Source organism: Paroedura picta, chromosome 9 (genome assembly GCF_049243985.1).
Source record: "Paroedura picta isolate Pp20150507F chromosome 9, Ppicta_v3.0, whole genome shotgun sequence".
Lineage (NCBI taxonomy): Eukaryota > Metazoa > Chordata > Lepidosauria > Squamata > Gekkonidae > Paroedura > Paroedura picta.
This window is the reverse complement of record NC_135377.1, coordinates 40,049,171-40,072,100: the sequence shown is the minus strand read 5'-3', so window position 1 is coordinate 40,072,100 and position 22,930 is coordinate 40,049,171. Positions and strand designations below refer to the sequence as shown.

Genomic DNA, 22,930 nt, shown 5'->3' with positions numbered 1-22,930 from the left:
TTTTGTTTAGTATGCCTGTTTTTCATGATCACTTCAGTTTTTGTTTTATTTACAATACGACAATGTAAATATATTTTAAGAGTAGGCATTTCTTCTGAATAAAGAGCTTAACATTTACTGTTTAAAAAGTAATAATTCATAGTAATTGAAGTAGTAATTGAAATAGTATGCAAGCATAAGCCATAATAATTTGGAAATCTAATTTCAATAGCAGAATATTAAAACTGTTTTATTATCCCCATAACCAAATCTTTTGTTACACATTTCTCCAGGATCATAGCAGCCACTTCTGCAAAATCAGCAACCTTTCTATGATGTGCGTGTTCTTTTATTTTTTCTTTGTGGAATGGTCATTAATTCTTTCTGGAAAAACAACAGTAAGAGCTCATTCCCTGTTACAATTTCCAGCTCTCCCTGTATCTGCCCCATCCTCGCGTCTTTAGTTTCTCCTCACCTAGCCTCACCTCTCAGACTTAACTCTCTCTCAAATTCCTATGACTTTAAAGTATGAACAATGCAATCCATGCAGCACTTTCCTATAAGCCCCACTGAGGCCTACTTCTGAGCAGGCCTGCTTGGGATTGCTTCTTAATTACACCTGTTTGGGATTGCAGAGCTATTCCAGGCTAAATCCACTAACGTTAATGGATTTTCAAGGGAATAACTGTATGGGATTGTACTGTCAGGATTCGAAACAAGATATGCAAAGTTACAAACCTAAAGTTGCTTTCCTGGAACTAAATGTCAATGAATAACATGAGATGTAATTCCAAGCAGTCCTGAGTACGATTTCTTAGAAGGTACACCCTTCTGCGCCCATTAATTTAAATGAATATGGAAGGTTGTGATTCTGTTTCATATTATCCACAACAAAAAGGAGAAAATATCCTGACTCAGGTCAAGACCCCCTAAAAAAAAGGATCAAAATAGGGAAAGTATGTTCAATCCTCTGTAGGGTAAAACGTGTTATAAAATTAAATATTCATATTTATTAAAATTAAGAACTCAAGGTTTGAAATATGGCCTCATCAAAATCCAAATAGACATTCATGCTAATGGCACCACTGACCAGATGCATTTCGGCATCCCTGCCTTTATCAATGGTCAGGCATAAATAAATAACATACATAAAATACAGGAATAGATATGTTAAATATACAATTGGCTCCTTTGCATACAGTGATATCATATGTTAAGTATGTAGGACACTAAGGAGTTAATTGATTCTATGGACCAGAAGGCCAGATAAAGTTCTTTGAGACCTCTTATGTTTCTAAAACAGGCCCTGGTCCAGATGAGCACTTCCAGTGTCCAATGAATGTCCTATAGGAGCCAGTCTTTCTCCAAAGCTTGAACATACTTTCCCTATTTTGATCCTTTGGGGGGGGGGCTGTTTCCTTGCTAACTTCTTCGTCTCAAATAGGAGGGCACTGGGCAAGAAGACACACGTGGGCGATTCTAAGCATGAATACATTGTTCATGATGGTGTTCTGGCATTTCCAGGGAAACTCAGTAATGATATCCCACTTCTTTAGTAACTGCAGGGGTGGTCTATGGGGGGATCTATGGGGGGATCTTCCAGCAGGGATGTCACACTGTTGTCCCCAAGCCATTATTTTTTTCTTCTTCTACTGTTGTTCTATTGAATAATGGTGGGAAATGGGAACTGAAGGTATGGGATCCCATGCTCTCAGTTGGAGCCTGCTAACCCTGTTCTTACACCAGCATCTGCTGTCCAGCAGCTATCCACCAAGTTCAAACTCTGGCAAGACTGAACAAAACACAGGAATCAAAGTCTAATTTATACAGGTTGAACAAGTGAATTTCAAGTGAAGGTACAAGTACGAAGTACAAGAGCACTGAATTTTTTCTTACATGTCTATTTTCATGTTTTGTATGTATATGTACTTACAGACAGATACACATGCTGCTAATAATATATACATGGCCAATGAGAACATAGCATTGGTTCCGTAAGAAATATATGGGCAAACCTGTCTCATTCAAAATCGGACCTAATTTGTTAATTATAGACATGTTACTGAATCTCTTAAAATCAATTGGACTGATGCAGAAAACAATTTTTAAAACCATGGAGAGAACTAGCATGGTCCAAAATAGGTAAAGAAAATCAATATCCTATAGTGAAAGTCATTATTTTAGACATTAATTATGCATGAAATGATGCTAAAATAACAACATAAAAATTAGGTATTTACTTCAAGGACAGTACTATAAATAATGCAGGTACAAAACAACCTCGGGCACAACAGCCGACAAAATAATATTGTTTGACTAGCTTCAAAGCTTGTTCATAAGAATGGGCTTTGAAAGGGTCCTCCCCGTCAGCTTTCCAGCCGCTTTCCAGGCCAGCAGGAAGCGCTGAGGGCGAGGGCAGGTGGGGGAGAGGGAGCGCTTTCTGGGGGCCTGGAAGCGCTCCCCCCCTCCTGAGGCCGGATGAGTTTCCGGGGGCCTGGCAAGCACACCCGAGGCCTCAGCGAGGCCCCAGGTGTGCTTGCCAGGCCCCCAGAAAACGCTCCTCCCCAGTCAGATGGCTTCCCGGGGCCCTGGAAAGCACACCTGGGGCTTCAGCAAGGCCCCGGGCATGCTTTCCATGCCTTTGGGAAGCGCCCCCTCTCCCCCCTGCGGCCTCTTACCTGGGGCCCTGCAAATGGAGTGGCCAGACACGTCTGCGAGGCATGTCTAACAGCCAGGCCCATCTGTGAGACAAGGGGTGAGGGCTTGGTGAGGGAGGGAGGGAGCTGTAGGGGCAGGGCCAATCAGGACAGGGCCAATCAGGGTGCAGCCCTAGAAAGGCTGGATCTTTCGTTCCCCCAAGGCTGTTTTACAATTATTAAGAGGCACCAAATGGATAAGATTTCTATATTTTACTATCAATATATTTAATATCTATATTTGGAGAAAAACATGCTGATAAATTTAAGCCAAAAATACTTTTAAGTTTGTGACCTTCTGCAAAACTGTAGCATTTTAAAAATAAACCGATGTCTGCTCATTGTTATTCCCATAAAAACCTTACTATGTTTCTTACTGGATAATGGATTCAAACAAGAATCCAATGCTTATAATGTTTAACTTACTATTTAAAACCTACTGTTTAAAAAACAAGGCAATTTATAAAAGATGAAAATACCAGCATATTAAAGGTAAAGGTAAAGGTATCCCCTGTGCAAGCACCAGGTCATGTCTGACCCTTTGGGTGACGCCCTCCAGCGTTTTCATGGCAGACTCAATACGGGGTGGTTTGCCAGTGCCTTCCCCAGTCATTACCGTTTACCTCCCAGCAATCTGGGTACTCATTTCACCGACCTCAGAAGGATGGAAGGCTGAGTCAACCTTAAGCTGGCTGCTGGGATTGAACTCCCAGCCTCATGGGCAGAGCTTTCACACTGCATGTCTGCTGCCTTACCACTCTGCGCCACAAGAGGCTCTTTTTATTATTACTCCTTATTCCTTATTCCATTTTTATTTTTTTGGTTTCAGTTGCAAACACATTTCAGACTGGGAGTTTTCTATCTAACTAGGATGAAATGTCTAAGATTTGTTGCAAGCAATCCCTTCGAGCAAACTTCAGCTACATGGGATAACATTTCCCCTGATTTACAGGCAATTCAAATTGCCACCTGAACAGTGTGCACAGGGAGGCATGGGTTAGTAAGTGAATGCATTATTTCTATTTTTCCCAGGATCTTTTTGCCCACTCCTTGACCATTCCAAATCTTCCCTTCCAGGCAGGCTCTGATACCAGAAAATAGCTGAGAGCAAAAAATGCTTCAAGCACCACAGTATGGCTGGAAAAAAGGTTTAGCTTACCTTGCCAGAATATTCATGTTATTTTTAAAAAGAACTCCCTCCCCATTGTTGCTTTCTTTATACTGAGGTTTGTCTTTTGCCTGGTTGGACCAATGGGGAATAACACTGACAACATGATTCACATTAGGAAACAAGGTGGCTGTTTGTATACAATAACTAAGCTTATTTAATTTAAAAATCTTATACATTTGGTTCTCAGAGAACTCAGATCCTTTCTAATCTCATTTGGTCTGAGACACTGGTTCCTTTCACATTACTATACTAAACCAGATTTTATCTGTTGTTAGCCCAGTTCTGGGTAAAGCTGAACTTTTTCGCTACACAATCTTCCTTGAACTTAAAAACAAAAAATGTTCTAAGGTGAGTGTTATAATGCTAGACCAATATAACACTTCAGGCAACTCAATGGTGCTGCTATAGCATAAGTCCTAAATTGGTCTAGAGCTATAGCACTCAATTTAGCACATTAAAAAAGTTCAAGAAATATTATTTGGCAGAAAAGGGCAGGTTGTACTACTGGAACTTCACAGACATTTTACAACATTAATCAAGCAACCAAATGCATGGCAGAAGAGCTTCATTTTGTGGGCCCTGTGGAACTGTGCTAGCTCCAGCAGGGCCCTAGTTGAGGTCAGATGTGCTTCTTTGGGGCCAGGGATCACCAGCCAGTTGGATGTGGTGGAGTTTAGAGCTCTTGGGGGGGGGTATAGACAGCGAGGCGGTCCCTCAGGTACACTGGGATCAGATCATGTATTGCCTTAAAGGTGATTACCAAAACCTTAAGTCTGATCTGGGATTCAACTGGTAGCCAGTGCAGTTGTTGGAGAGTAGGCCAGATATGGGACCTCCATGGTATTCCTGTGAGGACCCTGGCTAATGCATTCTGGACCATCAGTAGTTTCTGGATCAAGGTTAAGGGTAAGCCTGCATAAAGCGAGTTGCAGAAATCCAGTCTAGAGGTGACTGTCACATGGATTACTGTGGCTGGCCATTCTGGGGTCAAGTAGGGTGCTAGTAGCTTGGCTTGGTGCAGATGGTAGAACGCCAGCCACACTACTCTTGTGATCTGTTCCTCCATAGAGAGGGAGGTGAACAGGATCACGTCCAGATTCTTTGTGGAGTGAGCCACTGATAGTTATACCCTGTCCAAGTTGGCTAATGGCACTTCCTCATCTGGACTCTTCCTGCCCAGTCATAGGACCTCTGTCTTTGAAGGACTGAACTCCAGATGACTCTGCTTGAGCCATCTCATCTCTGCTTCCAGATAACTGGCTAAGGATTCTGGGGGTGAATCAGGGCAGTCATCCATCAGGAGGAAGAGCTCGGGATCATCTGCATATTGATCTTACTAATTCTAAAGAATGCTGAGTTTTTTAAAAGTAATTGTGCCTGCTAATTAATTAGTCTAATTTAGTAAAACCTAGGGCCTTTTCGCACGGGGATCTTTGTTGCAAATTGTTTGCGGAATGAAAAATCGCCATTTAAAATAGTGGAATTCGTCGTTATGCATACCTGCCTTTGTAGTGGAATCAGTTGCGTTTTTTAGCGTTTCCCACAGGCTTCCGGTCTCGGCAGAAATCGCTAGAAAGGAAGCGCTATTGCCAAGCTCGTCCCGCCCCTGGCCGTCAAGCAGCCAATGGGCAGCCGTTAGCATGCTCCCAAACAGCCCCTTTCCCTTTAAGAAAGGTTTTTTAAAAAAAAAAACAGACCCATAGCAACGAATCTAGGTAGATTCGTTGCTAAGGAGAGACCCATCCAGCTGCCTAACGTGAGCTGTCGTTTGATTGTATGATCGTTTGCACGCTGCCTCGAGTGATTAAAAAAAAAATCCCCCCCCCTCTCACGGGCCCGATTTTCGGCTGAATTTATGTGTAAAAAATAAAGGGACTTTATTTCAGCAAACGGGCTTTTATGTGGTTTGTGCTTAGTGACTAAAGGTGAAGGACTGAAGCCAGGGAAGCCTCTAAACAGAAAGAGGCTCGCTGGTGCGTTTATCCCCGCTCGCTCGGAGAAAAAAAAATGGCGATCGCTTCGCCGGAAGTTTGGAGGAGAGAGCCAGGGGGAGGGACTTTGAAGAACCAGCAACAATGGTAACGCACAGGTCTTTAGCGCTACTGTTGCAGATTGGTTGCAGGAGTGTATCGCTATCCGGAGGGTGAATCCACTTTTATGGATTCCCCCGAAAGCGCTACAACGAAGCGCTTTTTGCGGGTCGGTTTCAGGATTGTTGCAGATTGTCGACGACGTCGTGGGTTATGGCAAATTAGTAGCGTTTCCTATTAGCAACCATTGTGCTATTTTGAAGCCGTGCGAAATGGCCCCTAGTATACTAGTTTAGTTTAAATCAGCCTTGTACCACATGCTCTGCCAGGTGAAGTACAGCCCTACCAGCCATGTGAAGTCAATTACAGTCAAGAGCATGACTAACCTGTTTTTTAAATATGCCTGGAACAACAACACTGGCACTGGTGTGTGTGTATGATACACCTGGCAGAACTTAGTAACAAACTAGTGGACTCTATTCACTTGCTATGTCAAAAATGAACCACTGATCTAAGATTTTAGAGAAGGCAGGGGCTTGATTAATGTTATACCTAATTTATATTTAATGGCTGAAAAAACAATCTTTGAGTCAAGTGACAGCTTTAAGACCAACAAAGTTTCATGCAAAGTATAAGCGTTTGTGTTCATGTAAAATTCTTCACATACAATTAAACAAAATTCCCTCAATTATTAAATATAAGTAGAGAGAGGGTGGGGTGGGGGTTAATTGCCAGGAAGGGCTAGTTACATGCATAAGTCACTGGGCGATTGCAGCTGAGATTGGATTAAGGCAGTTAACCTGAATCTTAATTGCTGAAAGTTAATCAGAGAGTACAATTACCTTATATTTATTCTTCCACAGGGTGGATTTGATTTAAATCAAATTGAATTAAATCACGTCATCTTGGGGCACCTCCTTGAAACCTCAACTTGGAATTTTAAAATCTACTTCTTTCCACAGCCAGAGAAGAACATCTATCTGTTGTTTAATGTTTATTTTATTTATTTATTTTATTTATTTAGATTTCTATACTGCCCATTTCTTTGCAGCTCTGGGCGGTTTACACAGAACATTATAACTTACATGAAACATTATGTAGACTATAACATCAAAACAACTTTAAAAAACATCAAAAGATTACAAAACCACAATTATAATATAATAACAATTAACAGTAACTTTGGGAGAGTCATGGGCAGGCATCTGGGGGGACCAGCAGGTGTTCTGAGTTGGTCAGCCTCAAGCAAATGCCTGGTGCAAGAGCTCCCTCTTGCAGGCCCTGCGGAACTGTGGAAGTTCGGGCCGGGCTCTGATCTCCTCAGGGAGCTCATTCCACCAGGTGGGGGCCAGGACCGAGAAGGCTCTCGCCCTTGTTGAGGTCCGACGCGCTTCTCTGGGGCCAGGGATCCGCAGCCATTTGGAGGTGGCAGAGCGTAAGACTCTTTTGGGGATATAGGCAGGAAGGCGATCTCTCAGATACACTGGGCCCAAACCGCGTATGGCCTTAAAGCTGATTACCAGAACCTTAATGTTCCTTGATTAATGTTGTAATTATTATTGCAATAGTAGTTATTGGTTTTATTCATAGAATCATAGAATCATAGAGTTGGAAGGGGCCATACAGGCCATCTAGTCCAACCCCCTGCTCAACACAGGATCAGCCCTAAGCATCCTAAAGCATTCAAGAAAAGTGTGTATCCAACCTTTGCTTGAAGACTGCCAGTGAGGGGGAGCTCACCACCTCCTTAGGCAGTCTATTCCACTGCTGAACTACTCTGACTGTGAAATTTTTTTTCCTGATATCTAGCCTATATCATTGTACTTGTAGTTTAAACCCATTACTGTGTGTCCTTTCCTCTGCAGCCAATGGGAATAGCATCCTGCCCTCCTCCAAATGACAACCTTTCAAATACTTAAAGAGGGCTATCATGCCGTCTCAATCTCCTTTTCTCCAGGCTGAACATTCCCATGTCCCTCAACCTATCTTCATAGGGCTTGGTCCCTTGGACCAAGTTTTAAGACTGTTTTATATTGAAACTTGTATTTTAAAATGTTGTGAGTCACCATGAGCTGGCATCATTGGGCTAAAAATTGGAAGAAATAAATAGTCCAGAAGACTCAATTTAATCATGGCTTTCTATGTAATTTCTCATGATGCTGTATTGTTCAGACAACCAGGTCTTGCATTTCCTTCGTTGCATTGTTTACATTTGGCATGAATCCTGGTCTTACCCATAGGTAAGGTTGCCAGCTCTGCGCTTTGGGGGGGTAGAGTCTGGTGAAGACAAGGTATGGGATGGAAAGGAGCCTTAGTGGGGTATAATGCCAAAGAAGCTATGCTCCAAAGCAGACAGTTTCTCCAGGTTGGTCAAATGGAGATCATGTGTAACAGCAGGAGACCTCCAGGTTACCACCTGCTGTTTGGCAAACCTGTCCATAGGCAGAAGACTTTCATTAAAATATTCCCAACCTGGGTCTCTCTACCTGCTGCGATTATATGGTTTTGCATTGATCTCATATCCATTAAGCAAACCGAGAGATCTGAATGGAAAATGCTATTCAAACATGATCATGTTTTTCCCTATTAACTGAATTTCTTGATATTTTGCATTTTTAGAGAGAGGTAAGGGATTAATTTATTTACTTCATTTATGGCCTTCCTTCCTCAGTGCGATTCAAGCAGAATACAAAATTAAACAGCAAATAAACAAAGGCAAACAGCACAAGATATTTAATAATCCATGCAAGACTACAACATTAGGACATTAATGAGATCAAAAATTTAGAAGACACTGAAGATATTAAAAAGCCAGTATGAGACGGGACGTACCTTAGTCAATGTACAAAACAGTTTACAGAAGAGGAGAACCAGGCAGCAAAAACAGAGCAATATATACACTTGGCTAAACTACAATTTTATACCTTTACTAGTAATCAAGCCCGCTGTAATAAAAATACAGCGGGCGCTAGGCAACGGAGCCCCCGGCAGTCGCGCCCAGCGCGGCTGACGGGGGCTCCCTTGGCCGCTGGCAAGGGAGCAACTGCGAGCCGCGCTCTGCGTGGCTCGCAGTTGCTTCCTTGTCGGCAGGGCGGGAATCGGCCAGGCCAATCGGCAGGCGCAAAGCGCCTGCCAATTGGCCCTGCCAATGGTCTGATCGGAGGAAGGAGCCAATCGGCACCCTTCCTTACCCTGGACAGAACCCGCTCTAACTCCTCCCACTAAGCCCTTACGGCTTTACTTAGTCCGCAGCGCCCTCAGCGCCGCGGGCTGTGTTAAGATGCAAGGCAACGAATGAATGTGTGCACAAATTTGCATAAGGACATTAGGTCTGTTGTTTATTTCTCATATTTATATTATTTTTTGAAAACATTTTTGTTGTTAATGAGCAAGTGATCTCTGGAGACAAATTCATAGTTTGAGAACTGCAAAACTGTATATCTCTGATGGTAGCTATTATACACTGAACAACAAGTAACATAAATCGAAATAATCTACACAGAATTCTGGAACTCCATGAGATTGAGCCCCAAATCCATAAACTATTGTAGCTCATTTACAAACCTTTTCAAAAACATTATGACTATATTGTCTTGTATTATAAAATTAGACGTTGAGCCCTAGTATATTGTTTCACAGGTTATAAAAATCTGATTTAAATTTTTTAAATCTGATTAAATTTTTTTAATGACATTTATTTTTATGCAAATAACCAAGAAAGTTTCTATAGAACAACAATTCATTCTGACCTTGCTTATAAAGACATTTGGACCATGAATAGCCACAATCTGAAGAACGATTTGTAATAGTGCTTATTTATTTCACTCACTAGTGGGAATTATCTTGGGCGTGTTTTAAAGTTGAGGTCAGAAATGCATTTTGTTTGATGAAAAATTTTACTTTAAGGTGTGTATTTTAATAATTTATACCAGTGGTCCCCAACCTGCGGTCCGCGGCCCGGTGACGGGCCGCGAAGGCCAGGGCGCTGGGCCGTGGTTCCCTCTCCCCGCCCCCCCCCGCAGTAAAAAACTTCCCAGGCCGCAAGCTTGCGGCCCGGGAAGCTTCTTACTGCGGGAGAGGGGGGAGAGGGAATCAGGGCCGCGCATTGCGCATGTGCGGCCCGGCCGCGCATGCGCTCGGGCGCGGGCGGGGCAGTTGCCCTGCCGGTCCCCAGCCGAAAAAAGGTTGGGGACCACTGATTTATACTACTGCAGAAAGCCTTGTGGCCAAAGCAAATTTGGTTGTATTGACATTTCTTACTATTTGTGATTATTAAAGTTATATTAATTTAATACATATATAACTCATTAGCACTTACTCTGTTATTAAACCTTTTGTAAACTTTCTTCCTTATTTTGGTTTTCTGGCTTTAACTTTTTTCTACTCCTGTCTGTGTTCGTATAGATTTTTATGCATCCTGTTCTTCAGTCAGTGCATTCAGTATGGCCACAGTTAAGACTGTGGACCTGAGAAATGCAATAGCTTACAAAACAAAACAGGAAGGAAGGAAGACAACATGGTATAGCCCACTCTTCTCAGGTCTTTGAAAATAAGCAGTATTGATACTTGGATGGGAGATTGCCAAGTAAAACTCTGTACAGCATGGCCATTACAAACCACCTTTGCTTCTCACGTGCCATGAACGACCTTAGCTTTGGTTGCCATAAGTTGGTTGTGACTTGATGGAACTCATAAAACAAAACACAAATGCATACAATCTTTAACCGCTCCTGCGGAGTGGATTAAATAATCGGTTAAGGGCACCTAAGGGGGGCCCTGTCTGTGATGAGGAAGGGTGCCGATAGGCCCCTTTCTCATGACTGATAATCAGAGGGCCCAATCGGCAGGCGCAAAGCACCTGCCGATTGGGCCCTCTGATTGTCTGTCCAGCGGCAAGGGACCAATCGTGAGCAGCACACAGTGCGGCTCGTGATTGGTCCCTTGCTGCCGGACTAAAAAATTGGGAGGTGCAAAGCGCCTCCCGATCCGCCCTCCCTCGGCTGTGCTCGCAGCAGCCTCGCCGCCGCCATTCCTTGGCCCGCCGACCAACATCCAGCTCCCTGCCGCCCTCCGCATGCCGCCCACCCATCACCCGCGTCCGTCGACCCGCAGCCGCCTGCCGCCACCCCGCACCTCTCCACGCCTCCAAGAGGCCGGCCGTGCCCGCTGCCGCCACAGCTACACGCTGCGGCCTCTGCATGGCCGCCGCACCACGATCACAATACCGCTGCCCCATCCTTCAGTGCCTGCGAGCCCCAATACGGCACCTGAAGCCCGCGGCCAACGCCGAAGCCAGCCCGCTCCCAGTGCCGCGCCTCACCCTTGCAGGCCACGTGGCACAATGTCTCTGCCCGCTTCCGCTGGTCCCTCCTGCCGGACACCGTCGCCACGCCGCCACGCCCCTGGCCTGCCCACGCCATTTCGGCCGCGCATGGCGCATGTGTGCATACGCGGCCCGGCTGGGCATGCGCAGTGTGCGGCGCGGCCCTGATTCCCTCTCCCCGCCCTCCTGCAGTAAGAAGCTTCCCGGGCCGCAAGCTTGCGGCCTGGGAAGTTTTTTACTGCGGGGGGGCGGGGAGAGGGAGCTGCGGCCCGGCGCCATTGGGGACCACTGCTCTAAGATATTGCAGGATAAAGGTAGGGTCACTCCGGATCAATCATGCTTGTTCCAGAGGGAAAATTTAAATCTGACAAAATCAAAATGGAAATCCCATTCAGTGGAGATGGCAGGGACTGATTCGACCAGGGATTGGAATAAAAACTCATTGCAGACTCCACCCTAGTTAAAATAACCACATTCAATACTGCCACAGATTTCAGTTTTTGATCATACTGAAGGGACCAATAAATATACACGTTGCTGTTATCATATCACAGTTGACTAATAATAACAACAATAGTTATAGCCTGCCCTTTCCCTGGGACTCAGGGCAGGTAACACCATTTTTAAATGCAATAGAACAGCTCTGTCTTACAGGCCCGGCAGAAATGTCCAAGGTGCCACAAGGCCCTGACATTGCCAGAGAGAGAATTCCACTAGGATGGCAACTTCATAAGGTTTTCAATGCAAGAGATGTTCGGAGGTTGCTTGCCTGTGTGTCATGACCTTGGTCTTCCATATAAGTCTGCCATCCAAACACTAGCCAGTGCTGATCCTAGGGAGCTTCCAAGATCAGGCTAATTTAGGCTATTCAGGTCAGGGACATGTGCTATGTCATGCTGCATGCTTCAAACCAAGATTTCTGTTTAAAGTGCTGTTTGGGTGTCATTCTGTGAACTAGGAATGAAGTTTAGTATAAACATTTATGCTGGATACCTGAATCTAAGAGTAGGAGGTGGCAGGTTTGCATTGAAGAAGTGATTTTTAAGGGACACTTGCAGGTGTTGATAGGAAACTTAAGGTGCAAGGGGCTACAACTCTTAAATCTTACATCCCAAACAGGAAGTTGTAGTTCAGATTCAAGGATTAACCCTTTGACTTGGGGATTTATTAAGTTTGGGCACGGAAAACGTTTGTAGTTTTGTGTAAAATCTCTGAAGGCGGCAACAGAAATTTTCTAGGAATCTGGGTGACTAGACGCCTGGGAGGTTTGAAATACATATGATGTTGAAAGGCACTCTGGAATTTTGGCTACACACACCATCGTACCATCTGTTCTGAAATGAGTCTGTTCATTCACTATATAACATACTAGTAATCAAGCCCGCTGCAACTAATACAGCGGGCGCCAGATTAGGGAGCCCCCGACAGTCGGGCGGAGCGCGGCTGCTGGGGGCTCCCTGGGTCAGCGGCCTGACGCGTCGGGAGGCCGCCGGCAAGGAAGTAACTGCGAGCTGCGCTCTGCACGGCTCGCAGTTGCTTCGTTGTCAGAAGGGCGGGAATCGGCTGGGCCAATGGTCTGTCCGGAGGAAGGGGCCAATCAGGCCCCTTCCTCATCATGGACTAATCCTGCCCTAACTCCTCCCACAGAGCGCTTAGCGCTTTATTTAGTCCGTGGCGCCCGTGGCACCGCGGGCGTGTTAAGGATGTATACAAAGTCTATAGTTGTCACTTACCATTGTGCTGCAGATCAGTTATGTTAGATGCACTAAGTGAGTGGAATGAAGCATAGATAAACTCCAGTGCTTGTACATGGTATGTTTGGCCTTATTTTGTTAAAATTATTTAAACTTTGCTAACATTACTTAAACATTTAAATGGTCTAGAACAGTGGTCCCCAACCTTTTTATCACCAGGAACCATTCAACACTTGACAATTTTACTGAGGCCCGGTGGGGGGGTAAGTTTACTCCTCTACTTTCAACCACTGCCCTAACGCTCTCTGATCACTATGGTAATGTTTAAACATCCCTTCAAAATAAGTTACAGACATGCCACAACAATGAACATAAGGAACATTTTATTTTCATGGAAATTTTAACTCATGACAATGACAAATCAATGGGAACCCTGAGCTTGTTTCTCTGCAACGAGATAATCCCATCTGGGAGTGATGGGAGACAATGATACCCGAAGTGTGTTGTAAAGGGCCGGGGGGGGAGGGAGAGAAGGTGTCCTTCGTGGCTCACCTCCAATTAGTCGACGGACCACATGTGGGGGTCCAGAGGTTGGGGATTGCTAGTCTAGAAGATTTCCTAGCTCAGGTTCACCTACCTCACAGGGTGTCTGCTGTGTGGAGAGGAAAGGGAAGGCGACTGTAAGACACTTTGAGACTCCTTCCAGCAGAGAAAAGCAGCATATAAGAAGAAGGTTGGTTCTTATATGCTGCTTTTCTCTACCTGAAGGAGTCTCAAAGTGGCTTGCAGTCGCTCTCCAACTCCTCTTCTTCTTACCCTACTAGCAGATCTACCTAATTCCTTCATATTTCAATTTCTCAACTGGAATTAAAATTCCCTAGAATGCTATGCTGTTAATTAGTTTTATGGTAAAACATACTTTCATAATGCTACCTAAGTGAACCTCTATTTTTGATCATAGAGATTCTGCTTTATTCATCACATCATCGTCTCAGTGGTTTTTAACTCTTGTTGGCCCAATGGTGGCATTTTTAGCATGTTGTGGTGACTCATGGGAACAAAACAAAGGAAATGATGGCTGTCCAGGTCAAATAGGGGCAAAACACCAGATTAATAATTCATGTTGCCATCTCTGGCTAGTAGTGCCTTAAAGGGCTACATCACACCACATCAGGTCAAGTCTATACCTTCATCTCTGAGTAGCAGGGTATCCCAAGGTTTCCCCAGCTCTACAACGTGAAAATCCAACTACTTAGAGAAGCCAACTCTAAACTTCCAAAGGAGATATTGGTAGGCACAAAAACAAAATACCAAGAAACCCTCAGGCTGAACATTACATGGGAATTCTAAATTGTTTATTGGGACACTGCACAGGCACACAGAATTGCACTTCAGTCTTTCATACACCGCAGGGAGCAGAGTTAAAACCAAGAGGGCAATAATAAAGATGCAATAAAAGAATTAATGTACCAGGGGGAAAGCGCATGCTAAAGCGTTCTCTGTACCTCACTGCTTGGCTGTTCTTGATGCCATGTCAACATAAGCGAGCAACCGCTCCTCACCGTTTGGCATCGTCTGCGTTTATAGGGTTGTTACTCATTATAGCCAAGCGAGATTTCCAAAGACTTCCTAAATCTGTTCGGACTCCAGCGGGTATTCCTTGGCAAAGGAATTATCAGCCACGTTCCCAAAAAAAGAACCGCTGCCCCGAACGCACAGTTTCGGGGCGGGAAAAGAAAAGGACAAGAAGTCGAGAGACAGGGGCTGCTTGGTGCGCCGCAAGTTCTTTTCATGCGCAAAAGAAGAGTCGCACGAAGCCTGGCGGCGGCTGATTTCTGCCCGCGGACAGTCGGCACTCTCCTTTCAGGGGAAAAGGAGCAAAGCTGAGAAGCCTTGAGACTAGCAGTACCTTGTATTGGCGGAAGCCGGCCAACTGCTGGGCAGTCACATACTGGATGTACCACATGCCGGCCAGTGAGTTCTCGGGCACCTTCTGCTGCGCCTTTCCCGCCGCTCTGCTCCTGCGGATGGGCCGCGCCGCCCCTTAGGCTTCCCGCGGAGTGGGCGGGGAGCGCGCAGAGCCAGGAGGCGGGAGAAACGCCGCTCGTGCTTCTCCCTGGCTGCCCGAGTCTCGAGGAACGCAGTTGGAGCCCAGCGGCAACCTTTAAATCCAACGACATCCCTGTGCAACCTTTTCCTCCGGCTGGAGAAACCCCCGAAGAGACAGGATTGTGCGGATCACGGTTGGGAAGCAGCGCTGTGCGTTCCGCTACCCGGGCGCCCTCCCTTTCCCTCCCCCTCCAGGCCCATCATTGGCCATGGGGGGGGGGGGACGACGTATTGCGCAATAAAAGGCCCAATGGTCATATCACCCAATCAATGTTTAACAAATTTTTAAATTGTATGAACAATCAATTGTTGACTCCCATATAATGCGCAAACCCTTCCGGGGCCGTCAAGAAACCCCAGGGTTTCAGGAAACCCTGGTTGAGAAAGCCTGATCCACGAAGTTGAATTTTGGGGGAACGCTATCCTGTGCTCGCACGCTTCATGGGGCTCGTCTTGCGGCTAGCTTCAGCAACGGGCCCCGTTTCAGGGGGAAAGCAAAAGAGGCCCCTTAGTGGTTGCTTGCGCTCGAGGGACTCAACGGCGCTCGGAAGTGTGGGCGCGTTTATTCGTCTGCCCTGCGTGTGGCCTGTGCTTGCACTGAAAACGCCTCCCGCTTTCTATGGAACCGCTCGAAAGATTGCGGTGTTGTTTATTTCGGAGGTGTGCTGTGCGCTCCACAGTCTTTCTCGTAACGGATCGGAAAGAAGTTTGTTGGGTGTCTTTATTCAAAACGTTTAAAACTTACTGAAGGAAGAGTGTGTGCTGCTTGGGACCAACGATATTATTAGGCTTATAGTGTACTCAGGTTCAATGCCATTTACTTCTAGGAAAGTGTTCCTAAATTTGCACGTTAGTCATTATGGATGCAATCCTAAATTATGTCTAGGATTGAATGATAGTTCTCTTTAGCATCCCCCACCCCTTACCCCTCTTAGTGGTTCTGTACTTGAAAAGAGGTAGGGTTGTGTGTGTGTGAGAGAGAGGGAACTAAAGCTCCTCGGTCAGCTGTTCTCTGGACCCAATCAGGATCAGGCCCTTGACATTTTTAATTTGCTTTAAAATATTAGCAGTGTCTATGGATCAGACTGTGGATTCCCGTATATTTAATTTGGCTGTCTAATCTGCCTCTGTACAGGCCTCCAAAATATTTTACATATGTTATAAATATGTATCACATACATAAGCAATTATTTTGCACAGACTGTATAATGCAATAGCTTATTTAATGAACGTGTACTTAAAAATTCATCTACCAATGTGGTCTAAATTAGTTTTGTGAAATATCAAAGAACCCAGAAAGCTAGGCAAAAGGTTTAACAGGGATCTCAAAACCATGATTCCTAACTTTCCCTTTTGTGTCTGGGGTCATACATGACAAGGAGTCTGAAGTCACTGATCTCCGTGGACTCAGAATGGTGCAACTGCAAAAGATTTCACTGTCCCCCTCTTAGTGCTGTGCATGTGTGTGTTAAGTGCCATTAAGTCACAGCTGACTTATGGTGACCCAAGCAAAATGCCTTGAAGGCAAGTGAGAAACACAGGCAGCTTGGTGGTCTCCCTATCAAGTACCAATCTTGCTTAGCTTCTGAGATCTGACAAGATGAGGCTGCATTATGCCACCTTCCCTCTTTCTTAGATTAGATGCAAATAATAGAATTCCAGTAGGTACACTTCTCCATTGACACAGAGACTTAATGATGCTGCAGTATAAGACTTATGATGGGTCAGCCATTTCTGTAACTAGATCACACTTGTTGTAGGTCACACTTGAAGTAGGTTTTCTTGTTCTGCACAGGAAAATCCATCCACCAAAGCACATTGAAAGTGCATTATCCTATGTGTACGGAATGGGCCCAGTTCTCAAAGAGACCCAGGTTGAGCCCCTAAGGTGATAATAGCAGCACTGCTGGGCTCAGCTTTTTGTGTGCCTTAATTACACTTTTATTTCTTCACTGTCTCCTGCCCTTCTCCCCAATGTGGAGAGACGTTTTCATTGTACACTTCTCCATTTTATTCTCACAACAACCCTGTAAATTAGGTTACAGTGTGTGACTGGCCTAAAGGCACCCTGAAAATTTCCATAGTAGAGTGGGAATTCAAGCCAGAGTCTTCCTGATCCTCGTCTGACACTCTAGCCACTACACAATTCTGCCTGTCAATGGGCATATACACAAGCATAGAGATAAATTGCAAATATAAACAGTGAAGGTTAAGAAGATCAAGCCAAGAGTCTATCTCAGTATCCTTCAGGCTTTGAGGACCCCCGGAAGACCGTTTACGCCCTGGAGGTTTCATGCCGGGTTGCAGGCTGGAGTTTTAGTCGTGGCAGGTTGTCCCACATCTTCCTGTACTCATATGGGGGAGTACTTGGCCTGGTGCATCTCATCCACCCCCGATCTGTGCTCCTGACAGGAGGGTGGAGCAATGAAGTTGCCAGTGCATAAACGGTCGAAGTGATGTTAGCTGACCACACCCCTGGAAGTCATGTGCCACTGGAAGCGACATCACCCAGACACTCCCATCAACAGATTATTCCCAACTCACAGGAAGTGGTATTACCAGGCCCACCAGCTGGGCTAAAACTCCAAAAGCACTTTCCCATTGGGAAAGTTTTTCTCAGGATCAGAAATGGCTGCTAGGGCAAAGGGAAATATGGGAAGAAAGGAATCCTTATGCAGGCTGTGCACAGTCCTTGCACTGGATCCAGGTGTAGTAGCTCTCAGCTAAGGATGCCAACTTCCAGGTGGGACCTGGGGATCCCCTGGAATTACAGAGATCAGTTCCCCTGGAGAAAATGGCTGCTTTGGAGGGTCAGGGATGTCAGCCTCTAGGTAGGACTACCTACTTTCTTCCTTGCTATTGGGGCATGCAACAGGAGAGGGAGCAGGGGGAGGAGCTATGGGATATTAAGATCCAGTCTCCTCTCTCTCTCTCCCCCTGCCCAGCCACCATCCCCACACAAGCCCTGGCTCCCTTTCCTTTGCAAGCTCACCAGTTTTAGGCAGAACCGCCTCCCAACTGTCTCTCTTCCCTTTTCCTTGCTATGGGGCATACAGCAAGAGAGGAAGCAGGGGGACAGGCTATAGGTGATAAAGAGCCAGCCTTCTGTCTGTCTGTCCCCCCCAGCTACCATCCCCACACAAGGCCAGGCCCTCTTTCTTTCACAAAGCTCACCAGTTTTTTTTTTTATTTTTTTACAGAAAAATGCCCTTCTCCAACTGGCTCTCTGCCTACTTCCTTGCTATCGGGGAATGCAGCAGGAGAGGAAGCAGGGAGAGGGCCTATGGGCTATTAAGTGCAAACCTCCTGTCTCCCCCCCCACACACACACACACACAACCCTTCCAAAACAAACTATGGATCCCTTTCCTTCCCAAAATTTTAGGCAGAAAAACAGAACCTCCCAATAGCACCATGGAAAGAAACATTCTCCAAGGAGCATATAAATACTAACAAGCAGGTTTGACGAGGACTGTGGGAGAGACGGTAGGCAGTTTAAGTTGGGAATAAGTATGTAGGCTGCTCCTCCCAGTTGGGAAAACCACCAGCAGGCTAAACCACTCATGCTTGAGTGGAAGGGGGAACAAGGCTAGTTCCCAAGCTTAGCTAAGGCAGCAGGGGAAATGCCAGGGACCCCCCCCCCCCAGATTCCTGGAGGGTCCCTAGGCCCCTGTTTGGGAAACACTGCTCTAGTTAAACATGTTTATTACTTACAACGATGCTTACAGCATTATTCTCTCCTCCATTTGTGATGGCTCATGGTTCACAAATGGGGCAGGTGACAAACTGAATTGCATTTTCCTGGTTTGTGCCCATCCCTAAATATAACCACATTGTAACCGAGAAGGCAATAAAGCAACTTTGGTCAACTCCTAAAGGATAAGTATGACAGCTGGTCTTCCTGAGCTCTCTTTTTCCCATTCAGTTTGGGATGATGAGTCAGCAGGATGCACAGTGGACATTACTGAGAGACCCTGTGAGGTAGGTTAGGCTGAGAGTGTGCGATTGGCTCAACATTATCTAGCAAGGTCCCATGGTAGATTGGGGGTCTGAACCTGGGTCTTCCACCACAGCATCCCAGTGGCTCTTTTCCTCTGTTGCACATGAATCAAATTCCATTAATCAAGTAAACAATAATCCTCTCTATATATTCTGATTTGGTTCTATTACCCATTTTATGTACAAATGGAGTATCAATATTGCAAATGAAATTGTGTCTTTATTACAGATTTCTTGTGGCAGTGTCCTGTCAAGCAGCTTAACTGTATAAAACTGCTGGGAAACTCACAAAAACAGTATTAAGCGACCACTCATAATGTAGAATGAGTCCAAACCATAGCAGACATAGCGATTGCCATGATCATGAGCACAGATGGCTTTAAAAGAGGATTAGACAGAAGCAACTACCCATGCTTAGTACTGAGAATCTCCATTTGCAGAGGCTGTAGATCTCTAAATTCCAGTTGTAGAGGGCCTTTATGTAGGGCAGTCAGTTGGTAGTCATGTGAACCAGGGCACTGGATTAGATGAATTACTGGCCTGATCCAACAGAACCATTTTATGTATGGTTCCATGTATTGTTCTTATGTTATTATGTAAACCGCCCTGAGCCCCCGGGGAGGGCAGTATATAAATAAATAAATAAATAAATAAATAAATAATTTAAATAAATAAATACACCTGTACTTCACACAGAATTTCAGGGTTGCCACCCTCCAGGTAAGACTTGGAGATCCAGAATTTCAAAATATCTCCAGAGACCCGTTCCCCTGGAGAAAGTGGCAGCTCAGGGCTTTGTGGCATTATACCCTGCTAAATTCCCTCCCCAACCCCAGCTTCCTCATGCTCCACCCCTAAATCTCCAGGAACTTCTCAGCCTGGCCCTGGCAACCCTAACCCCAACAAGGAACTACTATCACCGCAACTAACAGAGATCTTACTATTGATTTTTAAGAGACTATCAAAGAAGTCGGCCTGCGAACGCTGAACCGAACAGCCAAGCTCGGATCAAATGAACAAACCAGCAAGGTCTTGTAGCACCGCGCGTGCGCACCGAGTTTGCCTGACAAAATGACTACATAGACCTTGGCGCACGACAGCCCTCGTGAGGCGGGAGGGAGCAGCTGCAAGAAAGGCGCCTCTCTGTGACGTCACACGCAATGTGTCGTGTTTCCCCCAATCAAGAGCGCCGACGGAGAAACGGCGCCAAACCGGGAGCGAGGGGAGACTACCCCCCCCCCCCCGCCGGTTCCTTATCGGTGCTGGGACGAGCGTTGGTTTTGCGTCTTCCTAGCCGCACGTCCCGTGACGGGCTCGTCCCGAGAGAGCCTGCGATGCCCAGCAAGAAGGTACTCGGGGCGGGGGGAGTTGTGCGGCTTGGCAAGAAAGTATGACCCGCAAGTTGCATTCGTCCGCTCTCTTTTTATTGCTCACAGATGCTTGGGAGCTTGTGGTGGTTGAATACACGCAGAGCATCCCGGAGCAAAGGCGCTCTGCCACGAATTAAGCCCCGGGGGACTGTCGCACGTTTGCAGTAGGAGAGTTGCCACGTGTGTGAAGATAGCCGGGGCGGGGGAATGAATGGATATACTGTCTGGGCGTAGAAAGTGGGCTTTGTTTTGTTTTGGGGGAACGAAACTGGCATGCTCCTACGATTAAAAAAAAACCCAACACGTTTGTTTCTCACACTTTCAGCCGCTTGGTTTTCAAAGAGGCTTATTGCGGCGGAAAGGTATACAATCAACAAGTGAAATTATAAATGCATTTTTAAATGATTTAAAGCTGAACATCTTGAACCTTTCATGAAGAACTGTTTGGTAAGACTGAGTGCAATGATGGGAAATTATATAGAAGAGATCAGAGTACGACGTGATATTTTTAATATATTACTATCTTAAAACAGGGAGGATCTGGTTTAATTAAGTATAGCAGTAGACAGAGGATGCTGTGGGATTTTGTGTCAGCTCAAATGGTGACTAATGTGTCTGTGCACATCCTAGAATTTGCTGGTCCTAGAATTTTACTGTTTCTTCACACCCTGTCTTTTGATGGCTGATACAAAAGAAGTTTGCTGCTCTCCTGTTGGAATTTTTCACAAAATGTTCAAACCCAAATGTTTCAAAGCAGGCCATTGAAGCAAGACTTACAGTTTGTTTCTTTTCTCAGTGCTTATAAAAATGATGAGTTGTTGATGTAGTATGAGAGTAGAGAACTTAGTAAGTGGACCATGCAGTTCTAAAGTTTCAATGTCATTTCACTGACAAGAGAAATCAAAAGTGGGCTTCATGTTAGTACATTTTCTCCATTGGCATCAATCACTGCTCACGTTCCAAGATAAAATGAAGAAATCAGTTGGGAAAATACTGTGTTGCTTTGAATGTGGTATCTTTCTAAACATGGGAAGTCACTCCAAACTTATAAAGGTAAAGGTATCCCCTGTGCAAGCACCAAGTCATGTCTGACCCATGGGGTGACGCCCTCCAGCGTTTTCATGGCAGACTCAATACGGGGTGGTTTGCCAGTGCCTTCCCCAGTCATTACCGTTTACCCCCCAGCAGCAAGCTGGGTACTCATTTTACCGACCTCGGAAGGATGGAAGACTGAGTCAACCTTGAGCCGGCTGCTGGGATCGAACTCCCAGCCTCATGGGCAAAGCTTCAGATGGCTGCCTTACCACTCTGCGCCACAAGAGGCCTCCAAACTTATAACCAGCTTTTATTTAACTTCAAGAGTTCACTCCTCAAGGCACATCATTAATAAGCATGACAAGTAACATAAACTAGAATTTTACCTATTAATTTATTCACTTTTCATCTTGGTAAGGAAGCTTTGATGTGGAATTATAGATTGAAGTCTGAATAGATTTGCAGCTATACTGATCTTTTCAGCTTTTAATTTTAGTGTCATTGTTTATACAAGTCAAGATATTTTTATCTGGCAGTATTTATTTATTTAGATTTTTATTTAGATTTTTATACTGCCCTTCCCTACGGCTCTGGGCGGTTTACATAAAACATTTTGGAACATTTACATAGAACACTCTCAAAATCAATATAACAATAACAATAACATATCAACTAGAACAGTATTTCAACAGTAACTTTGACATTATCTCAGTAGGTTCGATCCCTCAGTCTGGGGTGGGGGGTACCTGTAGATGTTACGAGTCAGTCGGCCTCACCAAATGCCTGGTGGAAGAGCTTCCTTTTGCAGGTCCCGCGGAATTGTGGAAGTTCTGACAGGGCCCTGATCTCTTTGGGGAGCTCATTCCACCAGGTGGGGGCCAGTACTGATCACCAAAATGATTGGAAGAGTATTATGTTTGGTTACCCCTTCATCTGTTTATTAATTCATCTAGATAAATCCTGCCTTCTTCAGAAGGGCCCAAGATGACTTAAAAAATTGTTACTAGGTATCATTAAAACCCCCAAATAATCAGTTTTAAAAATTGACAGATTTATGAACCAAATATTCAACATATAAAACCTCTTCCTGGAAAAAAGTGGTCTACTGCACCTTCTTATGCAAGCAACAACTAAAAAGGACTATGCTTTAGCGGGGGTGGGGCATGTTATAGAGGTGGAATGGTAAAAATCTGATGGAACAAATTGGCAAACAGGTTCATATGGAAACAGTCCTTGAGACATGGTGGGTCCCAGTTTATGAAGGACTTTAAAGGTAAGAACTGGCACTGAAAGTGCACCTGAAAACAGGCAGGCAATCAGTGAAGTCATTTTAGCATACATAAAATATGCTTGTATTGGCTTACCCCGGTCAGCAGAGAGAATTCCATATTTTGTTTGATTTAAAATGTTTATGCTTTGCCTTAGATTTGTAAATTCAAGGCTAACAAAACACTAAAAGCTTTAGAAGACAGACATAAGTTTCCACTAAGTTAAAACTAATACACCGTTATGAGTTGATACACAT

General features: G+C 45.0%; 2 protein-coding genes across 6 annotated transcripts in view; one reads left to right on the top strand and one right to left on the bottom strand.

The window, feature by feature from the left end:
• LOC143844805 (ethanolaminephosphotransferase 1-like) overlaps nucleotides 1-20,058 on the bottom strand; it is a 60,790-nt gene extending 40,732 nt beyond the window's left edge. For 2 of the 3 annotated variants that reach the window (XM_077352454.1, XM_077352457.1), the window contains exon 1: nucleotides 14,803-15,190. In XM_077352454.1, coding sequence (XP_077208569.1) covers nucleotides 14,803-14,859 — 57 coding nt within the window. In that variant the 5' untranslated portion in view covers nucleotides 14,860-15,190. Of the gene's footprint in view, nucleotides 1-14,802; nucleotides 15,191-19,941 lie in introns of those variants that run through there. The other variant, XM_077352455.1, reaches the window with a different exon arrangement.
• A 117-nt stretch (nucleotides 20,059-20,175) lies between these two features.
• Nucleotides 20,176-22,930, top strand: part of SPIDR (scaffold protein involved in DNA repair) — a 193,852-nt gene continuing 191,097 nt past the window's right edge. For all 3 annotated transcript variants that reach the window (XR_013234137.1, XR_013234138.1, XM_077352453.1), the window contains exon 1: nucleotides 20,176-20,349. Coding sequence is in view for 1 of the 3 variants with exons in the window: in XM_077352453.1 (XP_077208568.1) it covers nucleotides 20,335-20,349 (15 nt within the window). In the remaining 2 variants the exon portion in view is untranslated. The remainder of the gene's footprint in view (nucleotides 20,350-22,930) is intronic.